Source organism: Miscanthus floridulus, chromosome 7 (assembly GCF_019320115.1).
Source record: "Miscanthus floridulus cultivar M001 chromosome 7, ASM1932011v1, whole genome shotgun sequence".
Classification (NCBI taxonomy): domain Eukaryota; kingdom Viridiplantae; phylum Streptophyta; class Magnoliopsida; order Poales; family Poaceae; genus Miscanthus; species Miscanthus floridulus.
The window spans coordinates 105627166-105638540 of record NC_089586.1 but is presented as its reverse complement, the minus strand read 5'-3'; the positions used below and the strand labels follow the sequence as shown (position 1 = coordinate 105638540).

Sequence of the window (11375 nt, the reverse complement as noted above, 5' to 3'; positions counted from 1 at the left end):
AATAGACTTAGTTGTACAGTTCGAATAAAACTTGTGCGCGCAACGCACGATCCGCATTGGGTGAAATGGGTTCATAAAACAATAGAGGCTAGATTACCACTCACTATTTTTTTTGAAACTACACTATTTTTTTTTAAAAAAAGGAAAAGAGAGCTCTCTATTTTTTTTTGGACCGGAAGAGAGCTCACTATTGGGTGATTGGGTTCATGGCCGTGGACCCGAGAGAGGATGTGAAGGGCATGTTTAGGTCCTAAAATTTTTTGCGCAGTACCCATCATATCAAATCTTGTGGCACATGCATGGAGTACTAAATTTAGATAAAAAAAACTAATTGCACAGTTGGGTGAGAAATCGCGAGACGAAACTTTCGAACCTAATTAGTCCATAATTAGACACTAATTGCCAAATACAAACGAAAGTGTTACAGTAGCTAAAAACCTAAAAAATTTTGCATCTAAACGCGCCCTAAGCCGAACACGTTGCCTGGCCATTACGGGCCGCCCCTATCCCGGCCCGGCCTCCCAGGCGGCCGGGGCCCCAGCAACCGCACGGGCGCAAGGGCCGAGGCCGACGCCTCCCGCGACTCCGCGAGGCCAGCGATGGCCCACGGTCACGGCCCCCGCGGGACGCCGACGCGGCTCCATTTTTTTTTTCGTTCCACCCCTTGAACTGTTGAACACCTCCTACGTTTGCATAAGGCCAGTCTCAATAGAGTTTCATGGAGGGTTTCATGCACAATTAATAAGATGCCACGTCAGTTTTTGCATGAAACTGGAAGGAGAGAGAAGAGATTCGTTTCATGGCCATGAAACTTATCCGCACTGTTTCCAAAACTTTGGAAACGCCGTGAAACCTGCACTGAGGCCCTTCCTTCGTTTCATCGCGACTTTTCTTCTCCGGGACCACGCGGAGAAGGGAGGGATGATAGGGATAGGTGGGACCCGTGAATAGTAAAATAAGGGATGAAACCGTGCCATGAAACTTTGCATTGTGGGAGAGACCCGTTTCATATCAAAGTTTCACGTGTTGAAAACTGGGAGGTGAAACTCTCCATTGAGACTGGCCTAATTGCATCTCCAACTCCCAAGAACCTGCCTCGCGTTTCTCCTCCCCCAGATCCATCAATTCGTTCGGAGTTTCGGACCGCCCTTCCCGTCGTCCCCGTTCCAAAGCGCGGCAGGCTGAGCGATTCCTTCCGTCAGATTTGAGTCGTCATGAATCCCGAGTAGTAAGGCCTCCGATCATCCTTCCCTTCTCTTCCGAGCCCATCACCGTGATCTATTCCGTTGGATTTTCGCTTGTTGCTGGTGGTCTGTGGTTGCGTGGTTCCCGTATGGAATTTACGGGGATCTGATCAGGCGCGCGCTGGTGGGTCTCACTAGTTAGCTTCCGATCTGGATCTGGGAATTCGTGATTTCCTGTTGGGATTTCGCGAATGAAAGGGCCTCCTGCGGCCGCGGTGCTTTGGTCTACCTTCATGGAGGAATATTCATGTTATACAGCTTGATGCATCTTTCATGGCTGTGTTTGTTCGGTTTAGATTATGCTTTGCTTTGTAAGGCGTGGTGAGGATGCTCTCTGGTGTAGAGGCATAGGCTTCCTAGTGGAAAATACCTGGACATGGGGTTTTATTGGGGAAACTACCATGGGAAATAGTTATCGGGTTATGACTTCTGTTTATATTTTACGATGAACTGTTTCCTCTGCATGAACATTGTACTGTAGATTACTGCATTTGTTAACTAATTTGCATATGTTGCGTTTATGTAAAGATCATAAGTTGTATTAGTGATAGTTGTGGTTGAACATCCATTATCCGCCATAGTTGTATTAGCCATTTATGTGTTCAACATGGAACAAGTATATACTATGTTTAAAGTGTTGTGCAGCCAAGTATTTGTCTTGTTTATAATATGGTTGTAGTAGAATACTGAACCTATGATAACTCAATTAGAAGGAATCCAACCTGGAGTTATATGAACTGTACAACCAAATGTTAGATTGGCCTATTCTGACATTCAACATGTAAAGTTCAAATCTTTGTTTAATGAATTAGATATCTAGATAGGCAATGAAACATAAAAAAATTGAACTTTAGAGAAAAATGATTTTGAATAGGACCGTAGGAGCACATTTATGCTGCAGAAATGACAATTGTAAGGTGTTGGCATCTTGGCGAAGTGATGGAAGCCAACATGATCTGCCAGTAGAGTACTCATCCACCCTGTCAATGTATTGCACTACTTACCCCTAGTTTCCTTTTTCAATTTCAGTGACTACCTTTTCAAACTTCTGCTTATTGGTGATTCTGGTGTTGGGAAATCATGCTTGCTTCTCAGATTTGCGGTAAGAACAACTATTTCTTCTCATAATCATTCTTTGATACTTCTTTGCTGAAGTGGTGTATTTCTTTAGCGTAGCTGTTGCAATATAATAAATGTACATTTGAAGAAACATGCACCGTGTGACTTAACCTTGCAAGTTACAACTGCAGCTGGAAATCGTTGATTACTCTAAGTTTTCAAATCATGGAGAGGTCCTGTTCATGATTCTATTTAGCGTTTTGCAGGGCCACAGTTTACTTATATTAAAGCATCATCCTTAAAGGTTAATGTAAAATCTTTGTTGCATAGACTGACAATGTTACTGATAAGTGTCCTTCTGTGATTAGGATGATTCATATTTGGACAGCTACATCAGCACAATTGGAGTTGATTTTGTAAGTGCATTGCAAATTCATTTTCTTACTCCTGAAAAGAATTAATATAGTTTATTAATTCAAGTTCTCTTTGCGTCCCTTTAATAAGTTTTCTGTTTTATCATTTTTTGCAGAAAATTCGGACAGTAGAGCAAGACGGGAAGACCATAAAGCTTCAAATTGTAAGATTACTGTGCCATATTTTTCTTTTACTTAACATATGTGCATCCTTTGATGTCTTTGTGATGTCATGCTTGATATATGTTTCCCAAGATAAACTGGAGAGTAAAAAGAAAAGTTAGCCTTTTCCATAATAGCTAGCAGAGAAACTGGAAATAGATATCTGTTGATTGATCATGTAGGAAATAAGTTTAAACATGATGTAACTTAAGTTCCCACTAGTTAGCAGATGAACCAATGTTTTCTAACTGTGGAAATGTATTCCACTATTCATTTTTTATCCTAATATATTGTTTATAACCTGTAGTTGAGTTTGGTTGGTCTAGTTCTGTTGTCATATGTACCAGTGACTAGTGACAACACATTTTCCAATAAGCGATTTTTATTTTTAAAAAAATGTAATCTAGAAGTGCAATTCAGCATCAAGTGTTTGAATTATAGCTACATCTGGAGCTTAGTATAATTAGTGAACTAAGAGTAATGCATTCCATAACAATGAACATCAGCCCGGATTTGTCTGAAAAATACCAATACTTTTATGGTATAACTATTGCGTAATTCTTCAACTGACATGATTTTGTAATTGCTGCAGTGGGATACTGCTGGACAAGAACGCTTCAGGACAATCACTAGCAGCTACTACCGCGGAGCTCATGGAATCATTGTAAGTTGGCCACCTGAACTAGCAACTTCTGAAACTTGTCAACCATATTGATCATGTTACGATACTGTCTATGTTCTATTGTTGGCTTGTAGATTGTATATGACGTGACAGATCAAGAAAGCTTCAATAATGTGAAGCAATGGTTAAATGAAATTGACCGTTATGCAAGTGACAATGTTAACAAGCTCCTTGTTGGGAACAAGAGCGACCTAACTGCCAACAAAGTTGTGGCAACTGAGACAGCAAAGGTAAGCTATCCAGTTTCATGAATTGATAATGACAAGGTCAGCAATATTTCAATTTTCTCCACTCCGCTATGAATTCTTTGGACATTTACAATTGCCTAAACGCCATTCAGGCATTTGCTGATGAGATGGGCATTCCATTCATGGAGACGAGTGCCAAAAATGCCATCAATGTGGAGCAGGCCTTCATGGCTATGGCTGCATCCATCAAGGACAGGTACAGCTAACGTGACAACTGGTAAATATCCTATTGCTATCGTGAAATTCTACTGTGTTTAACGAAATCCTACTTGCTGCCGTTCTCAGGATGGCCAGCCAACCAGCCGCGGCTAACGCTAGGCCAGCGACTGTGCAGATCCGCGGTCAACCTGTCAATCAGAAGACGTCTTGCTGCTCATCCTAAGGTTGCCTGATTTCTTTTGTTCCTTGTGTAAACTCAACACACAATTACCACCGTTTGTGTGCGCACAAGTGTATCTGCATTATTGGTTCAGAAGACGCCCATGCTGATAGCATCTATTTGTTGATTGGATGATTAGACAGCTGCAAATATGTAAGAACATAGAGACCGGCCCCTTGTTGCTCTATTGACTTAAGAGCAAAGAACGACAGTTTATTTCCTTAATTCTTTTCGACCTTATTATAATACAGCTTCATCACTGTTTATAAGCCACGGATTGCATTTGTGAACATCCCTCTGATTTGGTTCTGGTGGTTAAGGATAACATGATCATTGTGACTAAAGTGTGTTGTGTAGCAGCAATCTAAGCTGTCATAATGACAGCCTTTATGGTATGTTGGCTTCAATTATGGTTTTCATGGTGTTAAATCAAACGATATGCTTGAAGGCTCAGGACTGGCTAGCTCGAAGTGCAATTGGAGTTGAAAAATACCTGGAACGTTTTAGGGGGTGTTTGGCATGGCTCTTCTTGAGGGGCTTCTCCAAAGGAGCTAGAGCTGTTTTGAAGCCTCCAAAACGGCTCCAGTCCCTTTTTTTTTACTGAAAAACGGTTTCTTTAGAAAAACATTTGGTAGGGCTTCTCCAAAAATTGAAACTAAAAGTATCTGAACCAGACGTGTGTCGGGATCTAAATTTGCTGGATTAATTTTGAAGTCACCGGATCATCTGGTGACATCGTGCTGATAGCCAGCACAAGTTGTTCCTTCCAATGGGGTTAAGAGCAAACGCAGTTTTGGCCAAGACTTGTAAAAATGGACTCCAACAATTTCACATCGTGCCTCCCAATCTCCGTTTGTTCCCCTCCCAATCGACGTTTGGTGCCAGATCGCCTGTTGCATGCCTTTTCTTTTGTGCCTCCTGCGCGGTGTACAGGAGCTGCTTGCTTTATCTCGTTCTCGTGTGCCGGTGCCGCCGGCGCTGTCGCTTGCCTCCCCGCGTGGACCGACCGTCAGAGATGCTGCCGCCCTCGCCGCGCCCAGGCCACCACTCGCCTCGTCTCCACCGTGGGGAACCCTTCGAGGCTTCGTCAGCCACCTCCTCGTCACTGCTGCCGCAGCCGCTCCCCTTCGCCTCCAGAGCGTACAAGAATCGACCTCGAAGAAACACGCCCCACGTACCGTGTGCTCAGAGGTCGGCGCAGCTGGTTCCGCCGTCAAATAGCCCATCCGCGGCGGCCGGAGCCAGCGCTTTCTATAGAAGCTAGCGGGTCCCACCTGTTCAAACTCAAACCAGTCCAACTACGAAGCTCATTCCGGGCAGGAGCCGGCCGCACGGAACCGCGGAGGTCAAACCGAGCGAAACATGCCGGTCATCACGGCCGCCCCGTGTCTGTGTCTCCGTCGCACCGAAGCAAACGCGCGGCCAACGGCCAACGCCTCCGCGAGGGCGAGTGAGGCCAGCGATGACCCACGCCACGCGGGACGCGCACGCGGCTTTCGCTCCGCGACCGCGAGCCGCGGCTCTCGAGTATTTATCGTTCCGCCCCTTCAATATCTCACGTTTGCATCTCCATCCAACCACCTGCCCTCGCCTCGCGTCTCTCCTCCTCAGATCCATCGACTCGCTCGAACCGCGGCCCTCCCGTCGTCGTCCCCCGTCCCCGTTCGAAGGCGCGGCAGGCGAGCGATTCCGCCAGATTTGATTCGACATGAATCCCGAGTAGTAAGGCCTCCGATCATCCTTCCCTTCCCTTCCCTTCCCTTTCCTTGTCTTCCGTCACCGTGATCTATGGAGCTACCGTTCTCGTAATTCCGTTGGATTTTCGCTTGTTGCTGTGGTTGCGTTGTTCGGATGATCGAACTTACGGGGATCTGATCAGGTGCGCGCTGGTGGGTCTCACTAGCTTTCGATCTGGATCTGGGAATTTGTGTTCCAAATCGGGATTTCGTGAATGAAAGGGCCTCCTGCAGCCGCGGTGCTTTGGTGTACCTCTGCATGGAGAAATTTACGCTGTACAGCTTGGTGCACCTTTGATGGCTGTGTTTGCTCTCCGTCTAGATTATGCTTGGCTTTGTAGGGCGTGGTGAGAATGCGCTCTGGTGCAGCGATATTGGCTTTCTAGAGAAAAATAGCTGGAGAATTATGATGGGAACTTAAACATTATTGCATTATGAGTTCTGTTTATATTTTTGGTGAACTGTTCATTACTATAGATCACAGCATTTGTTAAATAACTTGCATATGTTGCGGTTATGTAAAGAACATAAAAGTTACTACGTAATAGTTATTGTTGCATTGGAACGTCCATTATATATGGTCAATGTGGAACAAGTATTTGCTCCCTCTGATCGAAAGTGTATGATGTTTGCTCTTTCTGGCTTTTAAGATGCGGCTTTGACCATATTTTTCTATGAAAGTATTGTTGTAGTGTTTAATGAATGTGTGTGGTTGAGAAAGTGTTAGTAAGACAAATCTGCCCATAACATTTTTATATCTCCAAACTGAATATTTTGAGAATATGGGTTGATTTTGATCATTTTTTAGCCAACCTGTCATATATTTGTGGCAGGAGGAGTATGTTGACAGTGTTGTGTAGCAACAAAAAAGGGCAAATATTAGAGTATCACCTGTTTACATTATCATTGTAGTGCTATTACTGAATCATCAACCATCCAAGGGACTATGATAACTCAACTACCGAAGGAACCCAGTCTGGAGATATATGAAAGTGTGTAACACACACGGTAGATTGGACTCTTCTGACATTCAACATGTATACTTCAAATCTTCGTGTTATGAATTTGATGGCTATAGTATAGAAAATTCGGAACTTTATAGAGAAACAATTTTGAATAGGACTGCCAGAGCACATTTATTTTCCGATAATGGCAATTCAAAGTCGTTGGCATATTGGTGAAGTGATGGAAGCCAACATGATCTGCCAGTAAATTTCTATCTACCTTGTCAATGTAATGCACTACTTAACCTAGTTTCCTTTTTCAATTTCAGCGACTACCTTTTCAAACTTCTGCTTATTGGTGATTCTGGTGTTGGGAAATCATGCTTGCTTCTCAGATTTGCGGTAAGTACTACTGTTTCTTCTCATAATCATTCGTTGATACTTCTACGCTGAAGCAGTGTATTTCTTTAGTGTAGCTGTTGTAATATAAATAAATGTATATTTGAAGAAATGTGCACCGGGTGACTTAACCTGACAACTGCAGCCAAAAAGCATTGATTACAATAAGTTTTTAAATCCTGGAGAGTTCCTCTTGATGTTTCTATTTCATTGTTTCGCAAGGCCATATTTTACTTATATTAAAGCATCATCCTTAAAGCTTAATGTCAATGTTTCTGATAACTTTCCTTCGGTGATTAGGATGATTCATATTTGGACAGCTACATCAGCACAATTGGGGTTGATTTTGTAAGTGCATTGCAAATTCATTTACTTACTAGTGAAAATAATTGATTTACTTTAATTCAACTTTTCTTTGCGGCCCACCAATAACTTCTCTTTTTTACCATTTTTGCAGAAAATTCGGACAGTAGAGCAAGATGGGAAGACCATAAAACTTCAAATCGTAAGATTACTATGCTGTATATTTCTTTTATATATCATATGTGTATGGTTTGATGTCTTGTGATGTCATATTTGACATAGTATGTTTCCCTAGGTAAACTGGAAAGTAAAAACAAAAGTTAGCCTTTTCATGATAGTAAGTAGAGAAACTGGAACATTGATATCTGTTGACTGATCATGTAGGAAATAAGTTTGAACATAATGTAACATAAGTTCTCACTAGCAGATGAACCAATGTTCTCAAAATGTGGAAATGGTATTTCTATTCTTAATTTTTTTATCTAAATTTTGTTTAACCTGTTATGTAATCTAGAAACGCAATTTGGCATCAAGTGGTAGAATTATAGCTACATCCCGAGAATATCATAATCTACTATTCATTGGTGAACCAGTGTGTCGGGTATCGATATTAGGGATACCCAAAACAAGGAAGTTAGCTCCCACGCTGACTTCTCCGGATGGCTCGAGACATATTAAAAGGTCTCGCCCGACCCCAAGGCCGCAGACTCCGTCTCGCCCGACCTCGAGGCCGCGGGCTCCATCTCGCCCGACCCCTTGGGTGCGGGCTCTGTCTCGCCCGACTCCAAGGCCGCGGGTTCCGTCTCGCCCAGGGCCGCGGGCTCTGGCTTGCTTGACCTCGAGGCCGCGGGCTCCGTCTCGCCCGACCTCTTGGGTGCGGGCTCCGTCTCGCTCGACCCCAAGGATGCGGTTTCCGTCTCGCCCAAGGTCACGGGCTTCGTCTCACCCGACCTCGAGGACGTGGGTTCCGTCTCGTCCGACGGGGACTCATACCGCCGCCAACCACTCCAGGTTCAAGCGTATGGGCCTGGGTCAAAACTCTGACGCCAGGGAAGAGGCTAGCACGCCTCGATGTAACCCGTGGCCATGATGGGCCATACCTGGGGATTTACATCAATAACAGTGTCGGGCGTGCCGGTGCTGTTCTGCCTAATCCTCGTATGGACGCTGACAGGCGCGTCAGTTCACCACGACGTCCGTCGGGACGGAGTGGAACGCCATGACCGACAGATGACGCCTGCGCATGGCGCCAGTGACGAACAGGGCCGCGACATGGAGCCATCCCTGTTGACATCTACAGGATCGGCGGGACCCACATGAAGGAGAAGAAGGACCCGGCAACCCTGAAAGCCTTCTTCTCTCTCTCGTTCTTCTCGTTTTTCTCCTCTGTAACCCGCGCTTTCCCTTCGCCTATAAAAGGGGAAGCAGGACACCCCATGAAAAGGTGGATCTGAACACAAGAGCACGACACGAGCACACGACTGAGCGGCAAGCGAGCTCTCAGCATCCGTTCACTCCTTCCACCGGAGACTTGGGATCCTCTTCCTCTCTCGTCTGTTTGTAATCCCTACTGCAAACCAAGTGTCGGTAACACGAGCAGCAGCGAACTGGACGTAAGGACGTTTCGCCCGAACCTGTATAAACCCTTGTGTCCTCCGAGCACACCATCCAAGCCAGACGCGTAAATACAAATTACTCGTCGGTGGTCCGAAAACACCGACAGTGGAAATGCAGTCCATAACAATAAACGACGGACCAGATTTACAATTATGTTTATATGATATAACTATTGTGTATTCCTTCAACTGACATGGTTTTGTAAATGCTGCAGTGGGATACTGCTGGGCAAGAGCGCTTCAGGACAATCACTAGCAGCTACTACCGCGGAGCTCATGGAATCATTGTAAGTTGCCACCTGAACTAGCAACTTCTGAAACTTGTCAACCATATTGATTTACTGCTCATGCTACGATATTGTCTTATTGTTGGCTTGCAGATTGTATATGACGTGACAGACCAAGAAAGCTTCAATAATGTGAAGCAATGGTTAAATGAAATTGACCGTTATGCAAGTGACAATGTTAACAAGCTCCTTGTTGGGAACAAGAGCGACCTAACTGCCAACAAAGTTGTGGCAACTGAGACAGCAAAGGTAAGCTATCTAGTTTCATGAATAGATCATGGCAAGGTCAGCAATACTTCACTTTTCTCCACTCCCCTATGAGTTCTTTGGATATTCACGAATGATTAAAAACACTATCAAGGCGTTTGCTGATGAGATGGGCATCCCATTCATGGAGACGAGTGCCAAAAATGCCACCAACGTGGAGCAGGCCTTCATGGCTATGGCTGCATCCATCAAGGATAGGTACAGCCAACGTGCCATGTGGTAAATATGCTATTGCCATCGTGAAATCCTACTGGTTAACGAAATCCTACTTGCTGCTGTTCTCAGGATGGCCAGCCAACCAGCCGCGGCCAACGCAAGGCCAGCGACGGTGCAGATCCGCGGGCAACCCGTCAACCAGAAGACGTCTTGCTGCTCGTCCTAAGATTGCCTGATTTCATTGGTTCCTTGTGACTATTACTACCGTTTGTGCGAGCACGCAAATGTATTTGCATTATTGCTGATAGCATCTATTCGTTGGCCAGATGATTAGAGAGCTGAAAATATGTTAAGAACATCGTAGAGAGAAGTTCCTCAGTGCTCTCTCTCGACTTAAGGAGCAAACAGCAACACTTTTACTTCATTTTTTTCTACTTTACTATAGCCTCGCTGTTTATTAGTCGCGTTACATTACATTTGTCAACAGCTATTGTAATATTTTTTACTCTATATTCGTAGTGAGATGAAATTCCTGTGTGGGCAACAAATTTCCCTTTTGGCTAGTTGAGTGGTCATATTCATGTATTCATGATCGATCATTGTGGCTGGTGACGGGACCCGCCCTTGTGGCATCCCACTGGTCTGTGGACTGTGAGTGTGAGTGGGTGGGATACGCCTTTCCTTCACGAAAATGTAGTGCGTTTTGGACATGCAGAGGCAGAACACCGCCGCTTGGCCCACCACCTCCGCCAATGGCTGTGTCCTCCGTGGTGTGTCCCATGTTGATGTTCACACAAGATAATGTTTGAGACGAGAAGCGATGTCGGGGCACCGGCGCACCGCTGATCGTGACTCGTGAGGCACTGAGATATTCACTTTTTTTTCTCCTTGAAACTTGAAATAATATACTAGCATTATTTATGATCCCATGTTTATATTGTTTATATTGGTAAAGTTTTAGTGGCTGTCCAGAAATTTTACCTTGAAGCACAAGAGTCATCACTTCAAATATATACTATCTACAAAAGCAGGCAAAAATAGTTGGGGTCTTTTTCACCTGCTCCTCGTGGCCAGTCCGGCCGTCCGTCACCCAACGGGGGCATGATGGACATGGACATGCACTCATGCGTCTCATCCCATCTCAAGTACGTTAGTTGGACCTAGTTCCGAGCCGTGGTACTCTCTGATGCACCGCCCTGATGCACAGATGCACCGCCGGCTTTGCCGCTGCCAAACACCAATCGACGAACGCGTTCGTGTGACGGTGTGAGTCTGTGAGATCTCGGTGTGCAGCCAGCACCGCCACACAACGCGGCGATTCCCTCTGGCACTGGCTTCACGGAAAGGCGAGTAGTGGCCGTGCCCATCTCGCCGGCGCCCCGCAAGATTCGCCCGGAAAAGCCCGGCGCTTTTTTCCGTCCACCACAAAGCGACGGTACTGCTGAATTGAACACGCGGAACACGATGGTGGCGATGATTT

General features: G+C 45.1%; 2 protein-coding genes across 2 annotated transcripts; both read left to right on the top strand.

Moving 5' to 3' along the window:
• The first annotated feature begins 1045 nt into the window (after nt 1–1045).
• On the top strand, nt 1046–4412 carry LOC136464113 (GTP-binding protein YPTM2-like). The gene is made up of 8 exons (XM_066463073.1): nt 1046–1228; nt 2274–2346; nt 2672–2719; nt 2833–2880; nt 3471–3542; nt 3635–3790; nt 3901–4004; nt 4094–4412. The coding sequence occupies exons 1-8, from the start codon at nt 1215–1217 to the stop codon at nt 4188–4190; spliced, it is 612 nt and encodes a 203-aa protein (XP_066319170.1). The 5' UTR covers nt 1046–1214; the 3' UTR covers nt 4191–4412.
• A 1330-nt stretch (nt 4413–5742) lies between these two features.
• Nucleotides 5743–10453, top strand: LOC136467479 (GTP-binding protein YPTM2). The gene is made up of 8 exons (XM_066466195.1): nt 5743–5909; nt 7197–7269; nt 7567–7614; nt 7724–7771; nt 9401–9472; nt 9566–9721; nt 9834–9937; nt 10025–10453. Exons 1-8 carry the CDS (start codon nt 5896–5898, stop codon nt 10119–10121), a joined length of 612 nt encoding a protein of 203 aa, XP_066322292.1. The 5' UTR covers nt 5743–5895; the 3' UTR covers nt 10122–10453.
• Nucleotides 10454–11375: the final 922 nt, after the last annotated feature.